Raw genomic sequence first — 26,121 nt, 5'->3', positions numbered from 1 at the left:
CAGCCTCATCTCCAGTTTCTCCCTGCTTCCCGCTTCTGAATCACCGCCCGATGCTCCCTGCTCTGATCACCTTTTGTAACTGTGAAATCAGGTCTTCAGTGCTTACTGACGATCTGTATTTTCCAAGTCCTCTGTCTGTGTAATTCAGCGTAACGGCCAGGTCGGACATCCTCCTCTGTCCTCCGACTGTCAGCGCATGACCTCTGGCTTGGGAGCAGAGGGATGCGAAACCCTCTGAAGGTAACGTCACTCGACTTCCCACCGCCCACCTGCAAACACTTGTTTTCTCATTCGCTCTTTTCCATCCTTCCTAGAAGTAAGGCCTTATTATCTCCTCCGACCTCCTCACGGACTTGCTTCATTGAGTATCTCGCTTTTCTGTACTTTTCAACTTCCTCTATGGATTGGCTTCTTCCTGTCACCACTTAAGATAAAGCCTCCCGTCTAAATTACAGAGCCCAAGGACAGCTCCCTTTACCTGCTCGCTGGCTCCTCCTCTGTCTTCTTTGCAGGCAGTTCTCACCTGACAATTCCTGAAAGGTCTGTTCTGTAGGGTCCTTCTACGTCTCTCTTCATACTCTTGTATATGCTCAGCTCTCTTCTGCGTCCTGGTTCAGAGTTCCGCAGATTTCTTCCACCACGTCTTCATTTGGTTAACCTCCCCTCATCCTTCAAGCCTCGAACATCACCTTCCCAAGGAGGTCTTCTTTTGACCCTTACTCGGAGGTGTTTCTCTACCTCCCTTTACTTCCCACATGGTGACATTCATGGTGGCAAGTCTTACTACACCTGTCTCCCCTATTAGTCTTTATCGGCTACGAGGGCATGATTCTCATCTCTCTTACCACTACATCATCGATAGCTAATAAAGTGCCAGCGCACACATACATCTGTATTCGCTTTTTACTGCTGCAAAAACAAAACAAAACAAACGACAAAAAAACAAAAGACATTAGCACAACTTGAATAGCATGAAATAACATTTATTATCTCACGGTTTCTATAAGTTGAGTCCAGGCATAGCTTAGCTGGGTCCTTTCCTCGGGGTCTAGCAAGGCTTCAGGGGAAGAATTTGCTTGTTCAGGTTGTTGGCAGAATCCACTTCCTTGTGGTCATGACACAGGACCCTTGGTCTTTGATGGCTGTAGGGTGAAAGCTGTCCCTGAGTCCGTGACATTGTCCTTGGTACAGAGAGGCCACTCATACACAGTTCTTTGCCAAATGGGCTTTCTCAACATAGCGGCTGGCTTCAAGCCAGTAGGAAGAATCTCTCGTGCATGCCAGTGAGATATATACACATATGTATTGTGTTAATGTTTATACTAACGTAATCATGTCGTTATACTAACGACATCCCATAACTTCTGCCATATTCTGTTAGTTAGAAGCAAGTCATAGGTTCCACCCACACTTGAGGGAGGCAACTGGGGATTATGCAGGATATAAACAAGGGCTTTCGGCTCTGTCTTCCACAACCTTCCATAGAATTTTGTCAAAAATGAATTTATTGGCTCCTTACCTCCTACACTATAAAATCTTATATAATAAGGTTTTTCATGATTTAATTCCTGTTTATCTCTCCACCTAGCTCTTAACACGCCCCGTACAGTATGTGGTTGTAGTTCTGCCAAGGCACCATGTTATTTCATATATTCATGCTTTTACAGAAAACTTTCCCTCTTTTTGAATTTTTTTTTTCTCTTCTTTTTATGCCAGACAAGCTCTTCCCCTTCTCCAAGACCAAGATAAAGCATAACTTCTGGTCACTCCTCCCTTACACACAACAGACTGAAGAAGTGTCTTTAATTCTAAGTCATACGCCTCAATTAAAAAAAATTTTTCTCCCAAATTTATGAAAAAATTTAAACACATGACAAAGCTGAAAGAATTTTACAGTGTTTATCTGTATACCTACCACCCAAATTCTACCAATATTTTTATTAACCTCTTGCTTTGGTGTTACAACTGATGTATTTATTACAACTGATGAACCAATATAGGTACATTATTAACTAAAGTCCATAGTTTGTGGTAGGGTTCGCTCGGTATAGTATACAGTCCTGTGGGTTTTGACAAACATACAACGTCATGTATCTACGATTAAGAGTATCACACAAAATAACTCCACCCCCCTAAAATTACCCTGCGCCCCACCCATGCATCCCTCTCCCCCTCTCCCCGAATCCAGCAACCACCGATCGTTTTACCACCTCTGCAGTTTGCCTTTTCCAAAATGTCATAAATTGGAATCATGCAAGACATGTTACTTTCAGACTAGCTTCTATCGCTTAGTAATAGGCATTTGTGTTCCAACACTTTATAGTTCATTTTTTTTAAAAAAAAAAATCACTGAATAAATATTTCATCGTATGAATGTACCACACTTTGTTTTATCCATTCACTTATTTAAGGACATTTTGGTGGCTTCCAAGATTTGGCAAGTATGAATGAAGCCACTATAAACATTCATGAGTCTATGGCCATGCCACCCTGAACGTGCCCGATCCCGTCTGATCTCAGAAGCTGAGCAGGGTCGGGCCTGGTTTGTCCTTGGATGGGAGACCACCTAGGAAGACCAGGTAGGCGTTAAAAAAAACTACAACAACAACAACAAAAGATTCATGAGCAAATATTTCGTGGATAGAAGTTTGGGTAATACCCAGGAATGCAGCTGCTAGATCACACGGTAAGACTGTTTAGTTTTGTAAGAAACCACCAAACTCTCCTCAAGTGGCTGCACCACTGTGCACGCCCACGAGCAAAAACGAGAGTTCTTGTTCTTACATATCCTCCCGACATTTGGCGTTTTCGACGTTTTGGATTTTAGCCATTCTGCTAGGTGTGTAATAGTATCTCATCACTGTTTTAATTTGTAATTCCCTAATGACACGCTGAGAATCGTTTCATATGCTATTTGCCACCAGTGTGGTCGCATTGGGAAACGGGGCGGGGGTGGGGGGGGGCTCTGAGGAAGTAGTCAAGGTGAAACGAGGTCATGAGGTCACTGATCTCACGGGTTAGTGTCCTCCTAAAAGAGCCAGAGAGCTGGCTCCTTTCCTCTGTGATTACATGCAGAGAGGAAAGGCCATTTGAGGACTCAGCGAGAAGGCTGCTTGCTGTCCACACGCCAGGAAGAGCGCTCTCGCCAGGCACTGCCTTTTCTGGCACCTTGATCATGGACTTCTGGTCTCCAGAACTGGGAGAAAATCAATGTCTTCGGCTGTTGAACCCCCTCACCCCCACCCCCGGTCTGTGGCGCTTTGTTACGGCCGCCTGAGCAGACATTTGGCGAGGGGTCTGTTCAGATCTTTGGCCCACTTTTTAACTGCGTTGTTTGCTTTCTTGAGGGTTGATTTTAAAGATCTCCTTTATATATTTTGGACGCAAATGACTGAACAGATATGAGCTCTGCAAATGCTCCCACCCAGACGGTGGGACGCCAGGATGCTCGGCTCTGAACGCTCCGGTTTGCAATTGCCATTTCTGTCCTTATCATTCCACTCGGCTGTAAGACCGCTGAAGCTGGGAACAGTGTCTGCACATTCGGGCGCCCTCGACAGTGGGCACAAGTCAGACACAGAATATAGACCGCGGGCGGGCTGGCTGGCTGAATAAATAAAGAGATCAGCAGTGACACGAGGGGGCTAATAAACCTCGAGGAGGAGTTTAGGGTCAGGCAGAGGGGTCAAGGTCAGCAGAAGAGGGCTGGTGATGAATGTCACTGGCACACAAACGGGGCTAGCATCACATAGACGGGTGGGGCCGGTATCCTGCATGCAGTTCGGATGGAGAGGGACATGATTTCAGAGTTTGACAAAGCGGGGACCAGAGAGGAGGAGGCCGTAGAAACACCATGAACGTCAACGTCTCTCAGATTAAGTACTTTCTTCTCTGAAGACGGAGAGCAACACACTAAGCCATTCTCTCCTGCTTCAGGGGCCAAGTCACCTGATCTCTGTTCTTGTCCCTCTGACGCTTGGTGCCACCTTCTTCTCTGACTGGTGGACACCTCTTCCGGAACTGAATTCTGCCGCTGAAAGAATCCAGATGATAATTTTTTTCCAACCCCAGAACCTTTTCTTGCCTCATCTTACTGAGCTCTTTACTCTCTCCTCTCCATCCTTTCCAGAGACCCCGAGCTGAACGAACCTCATCCTTCGAAAAAGCTTGTTAACATCATTATGAAGTCTATCCACCTCTGGGCGCTCTTGCACCTGCCTCGTGAGTGTCTGAATTTTTCTCTTTACTTGCCAAAGGGGAATCCTGGGGGAATCGCGGAAGGTGGATAAAGACAGGACCATTGTGCCAGGACTACACGTGCTGGACTGATTCTCCCTCATCACTGCCACTGTCCCCACCCGGTGTCCTCCTGTGACGCTGCCTCCTGCCTGCCTCACCTCTGGCTGACTGTTGTGTGCTTTGTAGGGGAGGCATGGGCACTGACGCCCTGATACCAGACCTACTCCTCCTGAGGAAGACTGCGAGCTGGCGCTGGGCCTGTCTAGGACAGGACTGATTTGGGCATGAGACAGTGAGAAGTGGAGGCGGGGGCTGAAAGCAGGGGTCTGACCAATGGACACGGCAGCATTCAAGGGTTTAGGTCCTGCCCAGGCATGGTGCGGGCAAGGACTTTGGAGGTATTCATAAATCCTCTTTCCCTCACACCCCACATTCAATCTGTTTGGGAAACTTCGTTGACTCCCTCTTCTAAACATTAGCTCAAATCCAATCGCATCTCACCACGCCCACTGCTCGCCATGGTCCAAGCCGCCATCTGCCGCCTGGATGATCAAATCATTCCCCTGATGAGCCTGTCTGTGCTATACACCTACACTCGACACGTCTCCGTAAGGAAATTATCCTCACTCCTTGATCGCCCATCACACGAAACCCTGACGCAGTCCCACATTTCGCTCAGAAGTCAAGTCCGTATCCTCACGACGCTCTAACAGGTGCTGCGTCCCTCGCTGGCCTCCCTCTTCTCCTGCCCTTTCCCCCTCGCTCGCCGAGCCAGCCGCGTCAGCCCCTGTGATGCTCCTCACACGGTCCCTCGGACTCTTGCTCCGGCCGTTTCTTCTGCCTGGGATCCCGCTCCCCAGGGAGCTGACTCTCTAACTCCCTCAGCATTGCCCAGGAGACTTACCCTGACGACCGGTGCAGCACTGCACGACGTCCCCAACACGCACGCACCTGCTACGACCCTTCCCCTACAGCACCAACAGCCACCTAGCACACAGTGTCATTTACTTAGATGATGCGTTAATTATTATCAGACGTCTCCACTCATTAGAACGTACGAAAGCGTGTTTCTCTGTTTTTGTTCATGCTATGGACCGAGCACCTAAAACAGAGCCTGGCACATACTAGGTGCTCAGTATTTACTTGTTGGATGAATGGATGACCCCCCCACCCACTCCCACCCCCCAACCCTCAGACTCTGGTAGCATTTGGTCTGTTCTTTAAATGCCACATATCACTTTGCCATGCGCTGCTGTTGGGAGTCAGGGTGACACTGGCAAAGCATTCCAAAAATGCTAAAGATAGTGAAGTTCTCCGTGAGTTGATTTGACATATGACCACTGAATGGTGGAAGGTAGTTAAGAAAACTTGCGTTTTAACTTGAAGAATATTGATTGACACTTAAAAGGGAAAATGCTTTTTATCTTTTAAAATAAATGTTTCTATTGTTTTACGTTTTAGAGTAAAGTAAGCCAGTTTACAGATTCGGCTTACAGTTAAAGGTACTAGAGAGAAGGGTCGGGGGAACTTGAGCCTATTAAGTCATTTTCCCTTGTGCTTTCTAGTGACCCCTGGAAAAGTAAAACTTCAGCATTTCCTGTCTATGTCTCTCTTTCCAGTCGCTCTGGCCTTTGACCCAAATTACACGGCTGGCATTACGCCCCCATACCTGGTCTACCTGAAATCCAACTACCTGCCCTGCACGGGAGCCCTGATCCACCCGCTGTGGGTGATTACAGCGGCGCACTGCAACCTGCCGTGAGTAATGAGCCCCCGGCCCTCCACGCTTGGGGTCCTCGGGCTGGGCACAGACCCAGACTCCAGCCTGGACCACAGCCCAATTCCATGGGCTTGGGGAGGCCTTCTGGGATGTGCGGTGGTAGAGAAATAGGCCTGTGGGGAGGAGCTAGTGACGGCCCAGAAGGATGGACAAGCCGCCTCCGTTACGTCCTCTCAAGAACACCCATATTGCTCCAGGAGACTTCACGTGGTATTGGGGGTTACAAACCCGTCAAGCCTCACGGAAGAAAATGTCCAAGTCGTTGGCTACGAGAAGATGATCTATCACCCGTACTTCTCAATCACTTCTGTGGAGAATAACCTCTTGTTAATCAAGCTGAAAAGATATATTCAACTCGATGACCACGTGAAGCTGGTCGGCCTGCCCAGTGAACCTGCCCCTGAAGAAACCATGTGCACCGTCTCCACCTGGGCCTTCAGCTTGTGTGATGTCTGTGAGTGACTTCAACATTCTTCTCTCAGAATCGGACATGCTTCCAGCCCTTCCCTCCTCCTGGCTCCCGCAACTCTCCCCCATTACTTCTCCCAGCCTCTTTATTTGGCCTTTTCCTCACCTCTCTCTTTCCCTGTACCTCACCGAGCGAGTCCTTCACGCCTTCCCCCTCAGCATCTTTCCATCACCTTTGTTTTCCTAGTGGAAAGAAGGCATTTGTACTCTGGTCCTAACGCACTGTGTGACAGCTGGTCACTTCGCCTTGGACCCTCGATTTTCTTAACTCTAACAGGTGGCACAAACTATATTGGATCTTTTCAAACTATTTCAGGCAATAAAAAAAAGTAAAGCCTTGAAATATCATGAAATAATACGACTGTATTAAACACAAAATACATAATATTGTGCTAAGTCAGGCAGACCTTCCTTGTGCAAGACTGTGATACAAATAATAAAAAGTTTAAGAAAAATATTTCTGAAATATTTTTAACTGATTACATTCTGAATATTCGCTCATTTCTTCAAAAAACTGAAGAACTACTATCTTTTTTTTCTTAAACTTATTGGGGTGACATTGGTTCCTAAAATTATATAGGTTTCAAGTGTACAATTTGTAATATCATTATTTTTATTGGTAAAAGTCTTCTATACATAATTTGAAATCACCGAACTACATGTTCCACCTAAGTTTTCTATGTCACATTCTTTAGATTCTATAAAAATAACCGAATAAGTTAAGATGTTTTTCTCTTTCCTAAGTTTCTGCCTGTCTGCCTACTATCCTATTCCAAAATTTTCATGCAAATACTGATCAACTGTCTATAGTTATTAATCGAGGTAGTAATGAACGCTGGGGAGGGGGCTGATTAACTATAAGGAAAACGGAATTATGATACAGTCTGTTCGAAAAGCTAATATAATTTTACTCATGATTAAGTTTATCTGAGTATATTTGGTATATATTGTACAGTAGACACCACAGTACAGAAAAAAAAGAGGCATTTTAAACAAGCTCGGCAGGTTACATTCATCTATCCACCCCCTACTTTTTTTTTTATAGAAGCCAAGAGGTGGCTCTACACTTATCCTAGTAATGCTACCATTACTCAGATCTTTTTAAAATGCACTTTGGTAAACACCTGCAGACCTTGGGGTGTATTTTCTGGAATATAGTAAAAAGTAGAAATTCTTTTTTTTCCCCACCTCTACAGAGGTATGATCGACAAATAAACATTGCATGTATTTAAGATATGTAAACTCCATGTCCTGATATATGTGTAGGTACATGGTGAAATGATGTCCCCAGTCAAGCTAACTATCCATCACACAGTCACCTTGTGCGTGTGCGCACGCATGTGTGGCGAGATTATTTAAGATCTACTTCGCTACTTCACGAGCTGGAACAAAAAATAAACTGCATTTTTTTCATAAGTCACATCTCTTTTGGCACAGCACGATGAATTAAACATACTGCTCACCCGAGGGACACGTGCCTATTTCCAAAACTCAAACTCACTCTCAAAAGACAAAGAATTTTTACTTATCTAGAGGAAATTATGCTACGTGAAATACACCAGACACGGAGAGACAAATACCGTATGACCTCACCAGATGTGGAATCTAAACAAGCTGAACTCACCGAAACAGAAAATAGGATGGATGTTGCTGGGGATCGTGTTGGAGATGTGGGTGTGTGTTGATTAAGGGCTACAGACTTGCAGTTCTAAGGTGAATAAATTCTGGTGACCGTAGTTAATAATATGGCATTATGTACTTGAAATTGTCTAAGAGCATAGATCTTAAATGATCTCGCCACACGGGCTTGCGCACAAGCAGGAGATGACTGTGTGATGGATAGTTAGCTTGACTGGGGACATCATTTCACTGTGTACACAATATCAGAACACGGGGTTACACACCTTAAAATACCTGCAGTATATAGCAAAGGGAGAAGTAAAACTTGCACAGTGAGAAATTGTTCATCTGATAATCTTCCTGTTATCCTAATGGCTAAGTGCGAATTTCTCTCAGTATTTGGTCTCCTTTTTTCTTGCTGAGAAAAAGAAGAAACGTGTGAAGATGAGGGAGAGGAGATAAGCAGGGTGTGATCTAGTAACGCTTCAGGCAGTTTTACTTCTCCCTTTGCTACAGCCAAGGACCAGACTCGCTGCAGAATGTGAACATCTCCGTGATTTCAAGCCCCAGTGTCCAGGACGCCTATAAAACCTACGACATCAAAAGCAGCATGCTGTGCCTGGGCATTGTGCCGGAAGAAGGCAGCCTGCAAGGTAACGTGCTCTCCACGCCTTCGTTTCCTCCACGTTATTCCTTGTGCCTTTTGCCAGAAAGAACCTGGTTTCCTTCTTCCCGGCAGGAAGTCGCGGCTGCCCCAGCCGTCTGCAACGGGATACTCCAAGGAATCCTGACTTTTGCAGATGGATGTGTTTTGAGAGCTGATGTCGGCATCTACACCAAAATCTTTCACTACGTGTCCTGGATTGAAAATACAATCCGAAACAACTGATTCCCCGGCAAGAATTCTGCACCATGTGACGTAGCCGGCACCCACGTCCGGTCACACAATCTAAACAGACTCCTTGGGTTGCATCTCGCATACCTGACTCACTTCCGCTCGACGGAGCGGGTGACGTGTACCCCCCTGTACTGTGTGACTACTCATGATAACCTTTCTTCTTTCCCTACCAACGAAGATGACCAACTCAACACCCCGTAGGTAGTTGCAGTTTATAGAGCAGGATTGTGTTCTAACAAATTGATCATTGACTTATTGAGAAAAAGGCTACTCGGTAGCCATTTGGGGTGACAAAACCCCTATTACTTGCATTGAATTAACCCATATATGTGCAAGTTACACATGCCAAGTGGAAAAAAGGAAGTTCCGAGGAGGAGTGAGCTAACTAGCAACACAGGCGAGGGGGAAGGTGTCGGCAGGGAGACTGGGAGACACTGTCCTGCTCATCCACCTCTCAGCCTCAGGCCGAGATTCTGGTCATGCATTTTGTGGCATTCTTGGTAGGGACTTGGGTCAGGAGAGGTTATGACAAAAGTTCCCTGGGGCTTATGACATAAGAAGGAAATATTCCAGCAGTAAATACTATCCTCTCCAGGGTTCTAAAACCCCTAAGCCATTATCGCCTAGCTCACAGAGGGGAAGGGCAGCTTTTCACGTATGGATTATTAAGTGCAACTGGTGTCTTATAAGTTCTTATAAGAGTTCTAGGTGATGAAGCGTTCCGTGGGTATCAGCTTGTTGTCTGACCACCATCTCTGTAAGGGTGACATTTCTGGTTGGAAAGTACATTCCTCTTCTGGGGAATACATAAATCATCCAGTTAATTCAGGGATGGTGGTGCTGGGAGTGGTGATGGCCAGAGGAAAAAACATCCAATTCTAGAACATGTCATTTTCAGTGAGGAGGAAGTGCTACTCCCTCCACAAGGGAGGGGCCCACCTACCACCACCTGGCTGGTGAGATCCTGGGGCAGAGTACAGATCGGTACTACATCAGGGCTGCGGCTGGTCATGGAAACTGGCAAACTGGGTCTTCGGCAGTGGTGGTGGCCAGGTGAGACTTGCGAGAAGTCCCTGCATTTGGTCCCATGGTTCCTTTTATTTATGAAGTCATTGGAGAAAAAAAAAGAAAGAAAGAAAGAAAAGAAAAGAAAACATACTTGGGAGAATGAGAGAGGACTTCGGCACCAACATGTTAAACAGAGCCCTGCATAAATGAGGTGCAGTCTTTTCACCCTCGGTGAACTAACTGTTCAAGGAGAAATCTCCTTGAGGTCGTGCGTGTGGGCTGCGGAAAGATGCCCAGAGCAATCGCTTATTTGGGCCTTCGGGGCCTAATATACCTCTGTTCCATTTAGGATTCTAGCTGAAGATGAAATGCTGCTGAGTGTATCCAAATTAATGACAAAGAGATAGCGCCGCCTCCGTGCTGAGTCCACCGGTGACATTAAGTCAGGCACTTAGTCTCCACCAGACCCTAGTGACAAACCAGAAGCTATTTCCCAAAGAGGAAAAAGTAGCATGATTTTGCTACCACGTTTAGGGATCTCTCTTTTGATTTTCTTATTACGCTTTGCTGTAAGCTTCATTTAGTATGCTAAAGATACTTTTAGCACCACTGGATCTACAGAGTTTAAACCCAAGAAATAGAGCATTTCAACCTGTACCGGCTGGATTTCTGACTTAGTCCCTTGCTAAATTTGCAACTTTCTAGATCACGCATTAAATGGCTCAGAGCATGATGTCCTAATAACATATATGTTGCTTATAAAAATTTAGAAGCCTTCAGACATCATTCTAAACAGAGAGAGCACAAGGTACACCAATGTGTTCATTCCAGTGGAGGAACTTGACATCCACCCACGAGTCTCACTGCAGAAGCAGGTGACCGGATTTTCACTGGTTATATCACCTACCCACTACTACGTATCTGTCTTTCTATGACCTAGGGAACTTGTTACTTCCTGTTTATCTAGTCCTATCAACATATCGTCAGTATGACAGACCAATATGGTTCCCTTTGAACCAATATGATATCCTTTGAGATTGTCAAACTCAGGGCCAGAGCAATGATGACTGCCTGAGCACGAAGGTAAAACTATACTGCGGTCTCTGCCAAATGAAAGCTAATTCATTCTGAGCTTCTCGAAGACAACGTACAAAATTGCACTTGCTAGATGAATGTCAAATGTGAAGGACAGTATTTGCTCTAGTGAGGAGGCTAATATGGAACAGCAACCATAACTGGTGTCACCCCCTGATTACTCATAATCAAATACCATCATTCCCCATTACTCTTTTGACCTGGCCAACCTAAAGAACTGACTGTGGTTATAATAGAAATTATCGGCCAGCATGTTTCAAGTCTGTGTTGGTGGTACTGATCTTTGCAGTGTGCTAATGTTTTCGATTTACTGAAGGGAAATGGCACCGATTTGCTCGTAGCTCCTCCTATAATAAAAGCCCGCACTTCACAGGCCCGGGAGAGACTGCAACAGCTGTGGGGATTCTATCAGTTGTAGAAAAAAATTCCACCTGCCCCCGACCCCTACGGTATGCTTAAGAAATAGGGAAATAAGTTCTAGATGATTTTAGAGCCCCTACTGAATTATCCTAGGGAAGACTTAGGTTGAAAATCCATTTATTCCTCCATTTCCATATGCCCTATTCTGATCTGAGGATAGCACGGATAAGAAGCCATCTTCACCCCCACTGCAAATCAGTACTAACTCCGAACCAGAATCTCTTAAAAAATTTAGCTGTGTTCAGCACAAGCGGCCAAGTAAATCGACTCGGTCGCTTCTGTTCAGACTAGAAGGCTCTTGGCAGTAGAAAAGGGTCTGCTCTCTCAGGCACCCAGGCTCCCCTTCATTCAAGGGACATCGAATCAGCCAATGTAACTGAGGTTTGCTGACTCACATCCGTCTGCTGTGACCAAATCTGTCAGGCATCTTGTTTTGTTTTGTTTTCTGGTTTAAAATGATGGAATTCGCACTCAGAAACCTGAATGGTAGGATGTCATTCTAAGTGTAACTGGCAGCAGTGAGAATTCTGATGTTGCCACATATCTGAGCCATATTCTTTACCTGCTCTTTAAATAATTTTGCTAGAAAGTTCCTTCTCTACCTTCTTACTCCTTTATCTCAATTCATATTTATGCCATAGGAAAATATATTGCTTTTCCCGCCAAATGATTAGATTCAGTTAGTATAATTCTGTCTATTCTCATCTGGTCCTGTAGAATTTCCGATATCAGAAAGTACTAAACGAGAAAATAAAGTTGAACGGGCAAATCACTCTTAACAGCCTGAAGGCAGGAGACCCACATCACACAGATCGGTATTTCCTATCTAAATAATGAAGGGATAACATCATCCATTCGATCATAAAACACCGTTTGTTAATATAATATTGAATACCAACAGTAACTGAAAAAAAATTTTTTTAATTTAAAAAGCAAAACGTTATCAGATCGGATCACAAAGCAAAACCAAACTATAAACGACATCTGAAAAGGTATATCGGTAACAACAACAAAAGCACTGTTTACACCCCTCAGCCTCTGCCAGCCAAGGAGGGTTCGATTAACCGCCATGGAATCAAGGAACTAGGCCACGGTAGACACAAGTCACGGTATGAGCGAGCAGAACCGCATCTGGGAAGCGTCCGCGGAGCGCTCAGGGGCTGACTAGGTAAAAGGGACCGACTAGGTAAAAGGGACCCACCAGAGCCAAGGTGCCTTCCACCGCTCCAGCCAGAGACGCCGGGCTGTAGTCGCTTCTGGGGCTGCCAGCAGAGGGCGCCAGCTTACCTTTAAGCGCAGGTGGCCAGGTGGCCGGTGCCCTGCCCTAGCCTCTGCCTCCCAGGGACGGTGTTCTCAAACACAGGTGCCCTTCCTGGAGGAATGACAGAACGCAGGTATGAAAATGTCCCCGGGGACCTGGGCGGGTGCCAGACCTCCTCTCCCTACTGTCTTTTCCTCTAGAGCCGAGCAGGTGTTCACAACACTTGAGAGGGGGCTGAGAGAAGACCAGCTCTGGTGACAGATGGCGGGCCCCTGTCTGGGCAGATTATGGAGAACCGTGGGCACATGGCACCCCCTAGTGGAAAATAAAACCTGCCCCCTCCGCCAGCCCCTGCGCTGCACAACGACCCGCACCGCCGTTAGAGGCCGAGGCGCCTTCGAAGCGCCCTCTCCGCGCTCACGCCCACCTTGCGCCCGTTACCTGCTCACTAAGTAGACCGAATCCCTCGGGGACAGAGATGCTCCGAGCGAGACGACAGTGGCTCGAGCACTGCGCCCTCCGCGTCGCGCACCCCCGCGGGAGTCTCAGGCTCTGCGCCCCTCCCCCACCACGCACCTCTCGGCCGCTGGTCCCGGATGTTCACCCGCCTGGCCTCCTGGCCCCGCCCTCCTCGCGCTCAGGTGCAGACCCGGCTTGGAGCCTGGGCCTTGGGGGGTAGGCCCCCCGCTGCGTTCCGGACCCTCGGACCCTCGTCCTTTCTAGCTCGGGCCTCCCTGTCGGTCTCACTTTTAAAAAGGGCCACCTGAGACTGGGCCGTGGGTCGTTGAGGTGGCGCTGAGAGCGGGGATCTAACGGAGAACCGGGATCGAATTGGAAAAGCGGGTGTTTACTTATGCTCTGGGAGCAAGTGGGGCCACACTGAGATGTTCATTCTCCCCCTTTCCGAGCTCCCAGACTTTCTCCGGGTTTCTTTCCGGCACCTGTTTGGGCGTCGAGGATGGTGTTAAATGCCATGTGCTTTCTCTGCGTGCAGGCTGCGGACACCCGAGACCGCAGCCAACGCCGCTTAAGCGCTCCCTGCCTACCTCTGTCTTACACGAAAGGCTTCACCGGAGCTGTTATGTTTGACCCTCGCAGTGACCCTCCGGGCTGTGTGGAATTACTGTCTGTACTTTACAGACGCAGAAACTAAGTTTCAGAGAGACTAAGTCTTCCCCACAGCTCACAGGTGGCAGAGCCAAGGTCTGCGCCCCAGTCCCCCAGAGTCTGCGGCTCTGTGGCTCATCGCTGTGCATGCAGGTAGAGGTCACTGAGGGCAATGGGGAAGCCGCAGGCAGACTCTACTTGCCGTAAAGCCGCCAGAGGGGAGGATCTGGGGTGGGGAGAAGCGGGCTGGGGGCTGTCAGGGCAGAGGAGGAGCCGCTTGAGTCTGTGGGTGGGAGCCAGGGCTGGTTTTTATTCATCTGCCCAAGGAGGGTTTCTCACCGTGTCTTTACTGCAGGTGCAATACAGGGTTCTGCCCTGCGTCACATTGGCCACATGCAGCCTCAGCTCGGTGTCATCGACCCGCTCAGCCTGGTAATCTGCTCCGGAAAGGGATACGGCCTGCTTTTCCCTAGGATTCCGCAGAGTGGCCAGCACCTGGAGTTGCCCCTGGGTATCCTGTTGGTACCAGCTCATCCAGGGGTACTGGGAATTCTTCAGGAAGCAGCGCAAGGTTTCAGCCTGTCCGCGACGTACCAGGGCCCATGTGGGCTTTTGCTCCACGAAGCTTGCAGTGGCATCTGAAATACACAGGCAGGCCAGGCCGAAGGTGCTGGGGTAGGGGCGGGGGAGTCACCCCCAGAAATAACTAGCGAGGCCAAACCCTCCAGAGGGTGAGGAACTGTGCCTGGGAGGGTCTTGGCAAAGCTGGGGTCAGGGAGTGGAACTTTCTGCGCCTCCCGGTGCCCCAGTGACCCAGACCCTCCTTTCCTCCCTCAACCCACTGAGTGGCTTTCTCTGCTTGGCATCTGACCTGTTCTCATGGCAGCCGTGAGAATCCAGCCCCACAGAATGGGAAGTGGTACCATTCCCTGACCCCCGCAGGCCCTCTTCAGTAGGACAGTGGGACAGGGGGCCGTGGGACAGGGCCAGCCAGGCAGGAGAGCAGAATCTTGGCCTATACGGTGGCAATTAGTGGCTGATACTCTCTCTCGGCCCGAAACTCAGAAGGGAGTGGCTTTTCCAGGAAACTCAATATCTTGTCTCATCTTCTCACTGAGGTCCAAAACCTCAAACTGGAGAGCGTTTCCTGTTTCCTGCACACCGGCACCACTCACATGCATACGAGCGCACACCCCACATTTACCGAGTGCCTCCGTGAAGGTGCTTGGCCCTGCACCCTCTCATCTGTGTCCCAGCGATGCCTAGGACAGTGGTTCTAAATTGTGCGTCAAATCTTCCCAAGGGATTAAAATATCTCAGTGTAACCAAAGGACACTAGTAGATTAAACAAAGACCCCTCTCCCCCACATGCTACACAGATGGGCAGAGGCTGCTGCAAGGCTACCCTGGGCAGTGGACAATGGACACTCATCTCCAGTGAGTAGTGATTTCCTCTGCAAGGACAAAGCCAAATTCAGCATAAGAGACTTAATTCTTCCTGTTAAAAATAAGGGAAAAGACTTCCTTCCCATCCATTTTCTTAGAGCATTTACTTTAGAAAACTTGTGAGTTCTTTCTCTGTCTCTTGAAAATGTATGTAAGTTCTTTTTTTTTTAAAGCCAAGCAACCTCTTGCCAGGATTAAGACCCAGGAATGTCTTTCTCGAGGATCTGCAAACATCTCTTTGAAATATAAACATCAAGGTAGATGAGCCTAACTTAATTTAGAGTGGACACCTCACGCCAAGTTGCAAAATGACTCCCTGTCATAGATATATGCCAAGTTTATTTTCCTGTAGATAGAGCCAATTAACAAACACAGAGGGACACCCCAATTACCAAACACAGAGGGACACCCCAATTATCAAGGGATTCTAGGATGGACAATGGATTCACAAAAAGTCCCGTCAAGTCCTCTCATTTGAGGACCAGTCATTGCTTGTCTTGAGAACATGTGTGTAACGGGTCGTGTCTGCTGGCCTGTATAAGAGGCAGAGCTTGCTTTCTGTCTGGACAATCTCTTAGCAAAATGCCTGTGATGTGTATCACATGCCGATGTAATGCTTATTCGTAATCAAACACTTCCTTTCTCTTCTGCTTTTGTGGAGAGGTTATCCGAGTTGGGAGGGGATTTTGTATTCAGTTATAATTTCCCCAACAACTCATAGCTCTGCCATCTCCCAGGGGTGTGACCTCGGGCCTCGGTGTCTTCCATAAGATGGCTATAATAACGAAAGCTATTTCATGAGAATAAATGGATGAAAAATGAAAAATTCTTAGAATAAAACGTAGACGAAGCACTTAGTAAAGTTGACTTCTATTATTCAATGGCAAATTTCAAAATCAATTAAAATATGATCGAATTAATAGGAGTTTTTATCTTTCTCTGCTCACTTATCACTCAGTAATCAACTGAGATTAAAACTACATGTCCTCATAACATTTGAACATTAAGAGGCCTCGATTTTCAGAAAGTTGGAAACCAATGATCTGGGAAATTTGATTTAAAATAAGGCTCTGTGTCTACCAATCTACCACCTCTCCGGCCTCAGCATTTTACAGACAACAGTATGGGGACACAGTGCGGGGTGGGGGGCAGTTAGCAATTGAACTTCACCACTTCAAGACCTGGAACTGCACGGTATCTAAGTCGGCGTTAGTGTGTCTGCTCGTCTCAGACACTCGGTAAATGAAGACAGGAATGGAGCGGGGCGAGCCCGCAGACCCCAGGAGAGTCCCCGCATGGAGGCCCAGCAGTGGCCTGGCATTCTGGGGGTTTGCACCTCCCAGGTTCACTATTTTTTTAAAAATCCTTTGAAGTTTTAATACATACAACAATCCGGCACCCATGATTCTGGCAAAGGTTAGCAGTCATTGATGCCATTTGGTGGCAGCATAATACAGTTTATAATCCACGTATTCATAATCTTGCTAACTTTGAAATTGTGTTTCTTGATTTAAAAAGATACAGATTCTCTTTATGTACAATTTTGTGTATAGAGTGACTTCACTAATATTTTTCTGTATCGTGCAGTTTCAAAACTGCATAATCCAGCTGTGGACCAAATGTCAATTGCACCGCTTCTAGGCACCCCGTGCAGATTCACCTTGGCCGTTTGCTCCCTGACCCATTCCCAGCCTGGCCACCCTGGAGAGGGATGAAGCCCTGGGAAGCACTGCCCAAGTCTCACATCTCGAATACCAGAAAAATGTACAGGCCAAGAAGGACGTGTCCTCGCCCCAGCAAGCCATGTGCATTTAATTCCGACTTTTCGCTGTGGAGAGAGTCACTCTGGGACGAGATGATTAAAGGAAGGGGGGGGGCGGGGGGGGGCTGGCAGAGGGGAGAAAACTGTAACTGGGGAGGAAAGGGAGAGAAAGGCCTCATGGGAAGCTAGGGACCCCACGGGCAGATTCCCTGAGGCGCAGTCGGAGGCCCCAGCCTCTCCCTGAGCCCGGCGGCGCTCTGGTCTGTTGGACAGACCGCAGCATGAGAGATCCTGGGCCCATCTCAGTTTTCAGGGCTGGCTGTCCTCTCTCCCAGCCACCTCCTTCCTGAGCCTTAATCCCCAAACGCGATTGGGATCAGAGTGTCTCTGACAGTCCCGTTATCTCCTCCCTGAATTCCTGCTCCTCAAGGTCATCGCCTCCCCAGGCTCCTATGGGCTTGGCCCGGCTCCCGTCCTGGGCCGAGGTAAGCCTCTTCCTTCCAGATGGCTGCCTAGCTCTCTACCTTCCCCTGTGCCCAGAGTTGGGCGTTATGGTTGCCCCCTCGGGAAATGTGTTTTCTCCCCCACCGCACCCCAATTACTGTTCAGGCGCTCGAGGCAGCTGCCAACGACCTCAGCTGGGTCCGATCCAGCTTAAAGAACTCAGGAGGTACTAAGAAGACGTACGTGCCTGGATGGAGGCATAAGCAGATGCTCTGGCGCATGCATCCGCGTTTGAGCTGGATGCCTGCGCGGAGATGCGCGGTCCAGGTTCTGTGCCAGAGATGCTGCTGCGGGCACGTGTCTGGGTTCATTTTCCTGAGCCTCTCCATTGTCTAATGGAGGAAGGACACTGGGGCTCAGTGAGGTGATTGATTCCCAGCTCCGGGTCAGCCAAGTCCGACGTGAGACTTTGGTCCACTCCCTAGGAAGCGGTCAGCAACGACTACCTCCAGGACAAGCTGGGGCGGAAACGCTTGGCAGGGGGCCGACGTCCTGCGGGTGTCCGTGACCTAATGGAGTGCGGGAGAAAGGACTGGCCCCATGGCCAGGCCCCGTGTCCCAGGTCCGCTCTGCCTCTGGCCAACGGCGGTCAGGCGCCACTCATGTTACCCCTTGGGCGTTCCCATCGCCTCGTCTAAAAATGAAATGGATTGGAATTTTGGGAAAATTAAGTGGATCTAAAATTCCTTTTTACTCTTCTAATCTTATAGCATTCCTTCTGCACTTGTATTATCTGTACAGCACCCATGTGCTGACCTGGGGGGCGGGGAGGGGTCACGGGGCCAGACCTCAGCGGAGAGTCATTGAATGGGACTGCTCTGAAAGGCAATTTGCGGGAGGAAGGATACAACACGAAGCCTCCCAAAGGCACGTTCATTCTCCATCCTCTCCCGCCTCTCCCCCTCGCCTCCTCTTCCTCCTTGCTCCTCCCCAGAAACGTGCAGACACTCAGAGCTCCCCAGACTGGCCCATCTGGAAGCTGATTATGGTTCCTTCACCTCTACGTGTCCTTTCCGGGATTAGTGGCAAAGTCTCCCCCAGGAGGTGGAAATCACGACCTTCCCTTCCCCCTCCCGGCCACTTCACTCCTCCCTGCTGCACCGGGGAGGCTGATGGGCAGGTTCACGTGCAGCCCCACTGCACAGCTGCTAGCGCCCCCATTCTGTACATAGACGAAATCAAAAATGCCCACAAAATGGGGGTGGGGGACACGTGCCAGAAGGCAGAGTGCTCATCAGTAAGGACATCCAAGGATACAGGGATGCGGGGAAAGGAAGGAAGAGAAAGGATGGAAGGAGAGAGAGGGAGGGAGGAAAGGAGGGAGAAGAGAGAGAGAAGAGGAAGGGGGGGAACTAAACCCCTTGATTCTGCGGGGCCCCCATTGGCAGGACACTGGCATGGAGTTGGGGCGAAGACTCTGAATGGTTTACTCCTGAGACTTTAAGGCCAGGCCAGGTCCGCGCTCCAGGACAAGAGCAACCTGCTCTGCACCCTCTCTGGACACCTCACACCTCCGGGGTTATGTAAGTGGCACCACTCTGAACCCAGGGGATAATCAGATCAGAAGAGGCCCGGTCTGTCCCTCCCTCATGGCGCGGTGCCTGGCACAGGGAGAGGCACATATAAGTCCACCCTTCCGGAGTGCTCGCCTGCAGGAGAGATGCTCCAGGTCCCGGGAGCCATGGCCTGTGTCCTTCTCCTCAGGCTTCTCCTGCTTACAGCGCTGGCAGCCCCCTCCCAAGGCAACCGCCTCGGATCCACACCTCGCCTGCGTTTTTCCAGGTTCCTAGATCCTTCCAATGTCATTTTCCTGCGCTGGGACTTTGACCTGGAGGCTGAGGTCATCACTTTTGAGCTCCAGGTCCGGACGGCTGGCTGGGTGGGCCTGGGTGTCACGCATCGCTACACCAACGTGGGAGGTGACCTCGTTGTGGGAGCAGTCTTGCCCAATGGCAATGTCTATTTCTCGGTAAGTCTGAGGGTGACTTTCTTCCAAGGATAGGGGTTTACGATGACTCTGAGTCCAGGAAGGATTCACGTGTTCCAAACAAATCCAGAACACCCGCTGGCTGCTGACCTCTCCCTACAGAAACGATCCACTGGAGAGCATGTCCCTGAGGTGCTAAGGAACGGACCCACGGGGGAGAGAGTCCCGCACTACTAGATGTAGCTCACGACTGTCAGAGACACTGTCCTCATCCTCAACTTCCTTTAAGCTCAGGTGGACCACGACATAAAATAGTCTAATAACGACAGCAGCCAACGCATTCCTAATAGTGTTATCTTGCTATGCCCTTTTGATTAACCAAGCGTTGTTCCCGATTCTTTACATTTTAAACCTCGCAGCATCATGAGGTGGATGACTGTGACCCCATTTTACAGGTAAAGAAGCGGCTCACGCATCTCCCAATCTCATCCATCTGAACGGCGCTTATATAGGAAAGTGTCAATGTTAAGACCCATGTGACATGATACAGGATGAAAAGTGTAGAGAGTTCAGAGACTAAGTGAACTGTCAGGGGTTAGGGATACAGGAATATTAGGATTTATGGAGATGAGAGTTGAAACGGGAGAAGTAAAGCAAGACCAGGTGGTGACACTCCATCAGACAGCTTGTCTCTCTGCCCTGAGGCTCCACTCTCGATGACATACTCTGCCCCGGGAGCCAACTATATAATGAAGATGATCCGGGTTCTGCCAACCTAGTACCTTGGGTGGGGGCTAAAGGGACACCGGTTGCTCCTAAGTCACGACCCCTTGGTGCTCCCGGTTCTTACCCGCTTGACCTTCACTGGACCGCAGGACCAGCACCTGGTGGATGAAGACACCCTGGAGGAGGACGGGAGTCAGGACGCTGAGCTGCTGGGGCTAACAGAAGACGCTGTCTATACCACCATGCGCTTCTCCAGGCCCTTCCGCTCCTGCGACCCTCACGACCTAGACATCACGGTACTTTAGGGAGGGGAGGAACGCACTGGATCACGAGCAGCTTTTCCTTCTGGAGAGGCTGGAGTGTCCGTGCATCTCAGGCAGCTGGCCACAGCTCCTAGAACTCGCATCTCTCTCCAACTTCCCGAGTCTGCCCCGGCTGCGCGTCTCTTAAAATCCACAAGCCCTCTTCAGGGTGACATCCCACTGACTCGGCGCCCGCCCTGCCCTCCCCAGTGTTCCCCTCTTGAAGAATCTTGCTCAATTTTGCTGACCTTTAGAGTGTCATTTGCCAGATGTGGACACAGGCAGAGAGAGGGTACACGAGAGGGGGTGCGACTTGCTCTGAGCACCTCCCGCACGTTGGCCTCTGAGGCAGAACTAGAACCCGATTTATGCTGACCCCGGTCTGAAGCCCTTTCCATTCCACCGTGTAGACGTGAGCCAGTGGCTTGTGTGGGTCCTTGGGCGTGGGTGTGCGCGACGTGCTGCTCATGGGCACAGCACCTCAGTGCCCACGACACCCCCAGGGTGACACCGTGAGGGTGCTGGCGGCCTACGGCCTGGATGACACACTCAAGATGGATCAGGGGCGTGCTTTCGTCAAGTCCATCTTCCTGCTACAAGTGGTCCACCCAGATGACCTGGATGCCCCCGAGGACACCATCATCCATGACTTGGAAATCACTGATGTAAGACCCGTCCCCAGATCCGGCCTTCTCCAGCCCCCTGCTCATCTTCTCGCTAAGTCCAGACTCTTCTTGTACCCAAGACTCAGTACGTTTCTTGAACTGAGGTTGCTCTGACCTCCCTCAGTCCCCTGAGGATGGCCAAACTGGCCTGAACCTGAACCCCCTTCCCAAGCCCATCCCTTCCTCCACTTCCCAGGGAGCCTCGCTCCCAGCCCAGCCCAGCCTCTGTGTGTCCTTCTCCAGTTCCTCATCCCAGAGGATGACACCACGTATGCCTGTACCTTCCTCCCCCTCCCCATCGTCAGCAAGAAACATCACATCTACAAGGTAACATGAACCGGATGCCAGGACATCGTCAGGGCGCTTGAGAGGTGCACTGTGCGTGGTGGACGCTGAGGCGTGGTGACGATCAGACAAGCGTGGGAGGGGAAGTCACGGGGCTAACAAGGGGGCCAGACCAGGTTTGGTGGGGTGGTGGCTTCATGATGTTTTGAGCCAGAACGATAGCTCCCATCGCTGATGAGTTCGAGCCCCATAATGCATCTGAGGTTTTGATGATGGTCATGGATTCATTCGTGTTTGCGAAGAACAAAGTATAAGCCCCACCCCATCCCAGAATTGTGCTCTTATCCCAGTAGGGGAAACGTGGCCAAGGGCCGTCATGTCACATCGGGGAAGTCAAAGTGTGATCTTACGAGAAGTGGCAAATGTGTGGAGGACATTTTTCCTGTAGCGGGAGAAGCCAGCGAGGAGTGGTCAAGTGCTCAGATAGCATAGACTGATGAGGTTATTAAGGGAAAGGCACGGCCTGATCCGGGAAGGGTTTGAAAGGGTTTGAAAGGGTGGGGCCTCAGAGAGGAGTCGGACAGAGTGGGGGGAAAATGATAGATTGAGGAAGAATAAAGAATGTGGAAAAGAAGAAGAAGAAATAGAGAGAAGTGGGGAACGGGTAGAGTGTTACTTGGTGAAAAGGAAGGGGGTGGGGATAGGACTTGGCATAGGAGACCTCGACCACGCTCTGCCCTCCCCTCGCCCAGTTTGAGCCCAAGCTGATGGACCACAACGAGACGATAGTGCACCACATCCTCGTGTACGCCTGTGGCAATGCCAGCGTCCTCCCCAAGGGCATCAGCGACTGCTACGGGGCTGACCCCGCCTTCTCCCTCTGCTCGCAGGTCATCGTGGGCTGGGCTGTCGGGGGCACCGTGAGTCCCCCGATGAGGGAAACAAGCGGGGAGGGGGCCGCTGGGCCTTCGGAAGGCCGGGAGATGGCGGAGGGAGGGGTCTGGGATGCGGCCCTGCTCCTGATCCCCGGCCCTTCCGGCTGCCCAACCTCCCTCCATCCACCAGAGTTACCAGTTCCCAGACGACGTGGGCGTCTCCATTGGGACGCCCTTGGACCCCCAGTGGATCCGGCTGGAGATTCACTACAGCAATTTCCACAACCGTCCCGGTGAGCCCGTGGAGCGTGGAGGTCCCGGGAGGCTGTTGCGGGGTGCACGCCCTGCCTCCCCCCGCCCCCTTCCTGGGCCTCTTCCTCGCCGCACGTGACCCCTCTCCGCCCTCTGCCAGGCCTGTACGACACCTCGGGGATCCGCATGTACTACACGGCGCGGCTGCGCGCGCACGACATGGGGGTCCTGCAGCTGGGCGTCTTCACCTTCCCCATCCACTTCATCCCGCCGCGCGCCGAGTCCTTCCTGTCCTACGGGCTGTGCAAGACCGAGAAGTTTGAAGAGGTGACGCCGGGAGGCAAACCCGGTTCCCCACCGCACGGCCCGAGCCCCCGACTCCGCACGACTGAGGCCTGGCGCTCAGGGGAGGGGAGCGGTCCGGCCTTCGCGGTACCGGCTTCGCGGTCCCGGCTTCGCGGTCCCGGCTTCGCGGTCCGGGGAAGTGCCCCGGGAAGACGGGCCAGGAGGGCCCAGAAGGGCCACAGGGGTTTGCGTTGGTCCTAAGAGTTAGGGTCAGATAGTAAGAGAGGCAAATCAAGGAGCAGGGCCAGGTGACAGTTCTCAACAGGCCGATGCACCTCTTTCTTCCCTGTCACAGATGAACGGGGCCCCTGTGCCCGATATACAGGTGTATGGCTACCTGCTCCACACCCACCTGACTGGGCGGGCGCTGCAGGCCGTGCAGTACAGGTAAGGGGTGGGGGGCGCGCGGAGCTGAAGCTTTCCCTTCTGCGTGTGGGACTACGGGAATATGTCTTAGGAATAGTTAGTTATTCTTTGGCACAAGGTTACGCTTGGCTGGGAGTCAGGGGCCGCTGGAACTATCGGCAGAGCAGAGATGACCGAAGGGGGACCCGAGAGAGAGCTTAATTGCTTTATGGACAGTCTGGACCCAGGGTGACCCCACACAAGGCCTTCTGATTGACAGGCCCCTCCCCCACTTCATCCCCTTCCTCTTCTCGTCCCCTCCCCTTCTCTCCCTCTAGAAATGGAACGCAACTCCGAACGATCTGTAAAGATGCTTCCTACGACTTCAACCTGCAGGAGACTCGAGATTTACCTGGTCGAGTGGAGATCAAGCCGGTGGGAGCCTGCAGGGCGGCCTGGCCGGGGCTGAGGGCCAGGCGGGCTCAGGGCTCACAGCCGTTGGCAGGCGGAGGAGGTGCAGGGCTGGTCCCTGTCCCACTGCCACTTACCCTCAGCCGTCCTGTTTCATTCCGAATAGGGAGATGAGTTGCTAGTCGAGTGTCACTACCAGACGCTGGACCGCGACTCCCTGACTTTTGTAAGTACCTCTCTCCTCACCGCGGTCACCATGGCAGTAGCCTCAGAATAGGGCCCCGTCCCTGGCCCTGGCTATCAAGTGACTCTGCTTGTTCTAGCTGAAGCCTCACGGTTCTCCACTGGTAGCCCCATGCACGCGGGGCTTTTCAGGTTCTCGCACCCCAGTGATTATAAGGTGGGTACAGGGTTCTCTCTCTACTTTCTCTGTCAATGGCTCGCTGAGACCTTGGAAAGATAGCACGTCATTGCGACTAAGAACATGGACTCTGGGTCTCATCGCCTGAGTTTGAATGCCAGCGCAATCATTGTTTGCTTTCTGCCCTTAGACAAATTATTCAACCCTTTTATGTCTCGGTTTCCTCATTCATAAAATAATCGATAATACTACCTATTGCATAAGATTGTTGTGACAGTCGGACTCATACATGTAAAACATCTAGATCATTGCCTGACCTGTAATTACGAGCAGCTATTGTTGCTCGGTTACGGGCAGCTATTGTTGCTATTGTCACAAGGAACACCACCCATTCTGTGTCAGGAACAGTACTGTGCTTGTAGCATTCAAAAGGAGTTGCTTGCTGTTAAGGAAGAAAACACAGCCATCCAGATGATTATAATGCAGGGTAGAAAGTGTCATTTACCATAAGGATGGGGATCATGCACTAGGGGAATTCACAGGAGAAAATCCTAAGGTCCGATTACAGTGAAGAGAACATGTGATGTATTTGAGCGGGTCTTGCTTTAAACAGGTGGAGTTGGGGGATTCTGGAGATGCTCAAGAGGGAATGGCTGTCCCCCCACCCCACCCCACCCCCCACCGCCAGGAAACTCAATATTTTGTTGTATCTTCTCAAACTGGGACAGTAGCAATGGAAATAGAGAGGACAGGGCAGTTATGTGGGATATTTCTTTAGAAATAATAATTGTTGTCCGCTTGTTGGGAATAGAGGAGGAGGAAGGAAGAGGTGTGGTAAGGAGTAGTCAGTATCGACCGGTGAGCTGGCTCTAGGTTACAGGAAAAGGACAAGCATCATCGGTAGGGTGGTCAACTAAACTGTCCCCACCCGCCTCGTCCCCCTCTCTCCGCGTGCCTCTGTACCTTTGTCTCTCCATCGGTCTCTCTCTTCTTCTCCAGGGGGGTCCCAGCACCATTAATGAGATGTGCCTCATCTTCCTCTTCTACTACCCCCGAAACAACATCTCCAGCTGCATGGGGTACCCTGACATCATCTACGTGGCCCATGAGCTGGGGGAGGAGGTTTCAGAGTAAGTCATCCCGGACGATAAGACCCTCACGTGTGACCTCTAGAGTTAGGTCACTTATGTATGAATTCTCCATCTGCCTCTTTCTCCTGTACTACCTGATTCAGGCAAAGACTGTGCTTACTTAGTGACTCTGAATTATTTGGGGGGAAGGGTCCTCTCGGAGACTCTGGTGAAAGCTCTGAAACTCCTCTCCAAGAAAAACGTGCCTCTGTGCAGACACACCCCCATTTCACAGACAGTGCCAGGGCATTTGCTGGTTCCCCGAGTCACCCCATTAACTTTCTCAGACTTCATGGCCCCCGACTTAAGAACCGCTTCTTTAAAGAGTCGGAAAGTTCTTTTTTTTCACTTACAAAGTTCTCATCTTTGAGTTCTCATGATATTTTTCCTTCTGCCAAACTCATGATCATCTCGCTGAGTCGTTAGACTGTCCTTATGGCTTATACCAACGAGGAACCGATGCTAACACAAGCGAGGGCATTTGACACACACTTTGTCAGAGCCTTAAGTCGACCCTAAACCATCGTCTGTTCCCTGACCCCTGCCCACGGCAGTTCCATGGAGGGCATGATGGCCTTAAACAATGTCGAGTGGACCCCGGAGAGCATTAAGAAGGCCGAGAAGGCCTGCAAGGAGGCCCAGCAGATGGTGATAATAAAGACCATTGATGTGAGTGTCCCAGGAGGCACCACCTCTAGGGGGAGGGATGGAGGGGTGTGAGGTGGATGTGGGTGAAGCGGGGAGGGCGAGGAACGAGGGAGGGGAGTGACGAGGGCAGGGGCACTGTGTCAGGGAAGGAGGGGCTGGGGAAGCAGGAAGTTGGGCTGATGCAGCTCTGGGTGGTGTTTGGGTTGGGGCGGGGGAGGGGGGGCTGGAGTCTCCCAGTTAG

General features: G+C 50.3%; 2 protein-coding genes and 1 pseudogene across 2 annotated transcripts; all 3 read left to right on the top strand.

Moving 5' to 3' along the window:
• Positions 1-2,472: 2,472 nt before the first annotated feature.
• On the top strand, positions 2,473-2,592 carry LOC111734190 (annotated as a pseudogene).
• Positions 2,593-4,181: 1,589 nt separating this feature from the next.
• Positions 4,182-8,996, top strand: LOC105309779 (serine protease 58-like). The gene is given in 6 exon segments (XM_011385972.1): positions 4,182-4,221; positions 5,859-5,997; positions 6,217-6,469; positions 8,601-8,740; positions 8,742-8,760; positions 8,847-8,996. Coding segments are annotated over 6 exon segments (741 nt in total).
• Positions 8,997-19,289: 10,293 nt separating this feature from the next.
• LOC105309783 (putative DBH-like monooxygenase protein 2) lies at positions 19,290-25,901 on the top strand (the record flags this gene model as incomplete). Its single annotated transcript, XM_011385974.1, has 12 exons — positions 19,290-19,577; positions 20,411-20,557; positions 21,067-21,228; positions 21,472-21,555; positions 22,266-22,433; positions 22,579-22,681; positions 22,801-22,967; positions 23,281-23,372; positions 23,669-23,765; positions 23,908-23,967; positions 25,102-25,232; positions 25,787-25,901. Coding segments are annotated over exons 1-12 (1,614 nt in total), but the record flags the coding sequence as incomplete, so codon positions are not given.
• Between the last annotated feature and the right edge of the window lie 220 nt (positions 25,902-26,121).

Source organism: Pteropus vampyrus, unplaced genomic scaffold (assembly GCF_000151845.1).
Source record: "Pteropus vampyrus isolate Shadow unplaced genomic scaffold, Pvam_2.0 Scaffold851, whole genome shotgun sequence".
NCBI lineage: Eukaryota > Metazoa > Chordata > Mammalia > Chiroptera > Pteropodidae > Pteropus > Pteropus vampyrus.
Note: the sequence above shows the minus strand (reverse complement) of the source record. Positions and strands in the feature narration are given on the sequence as shown.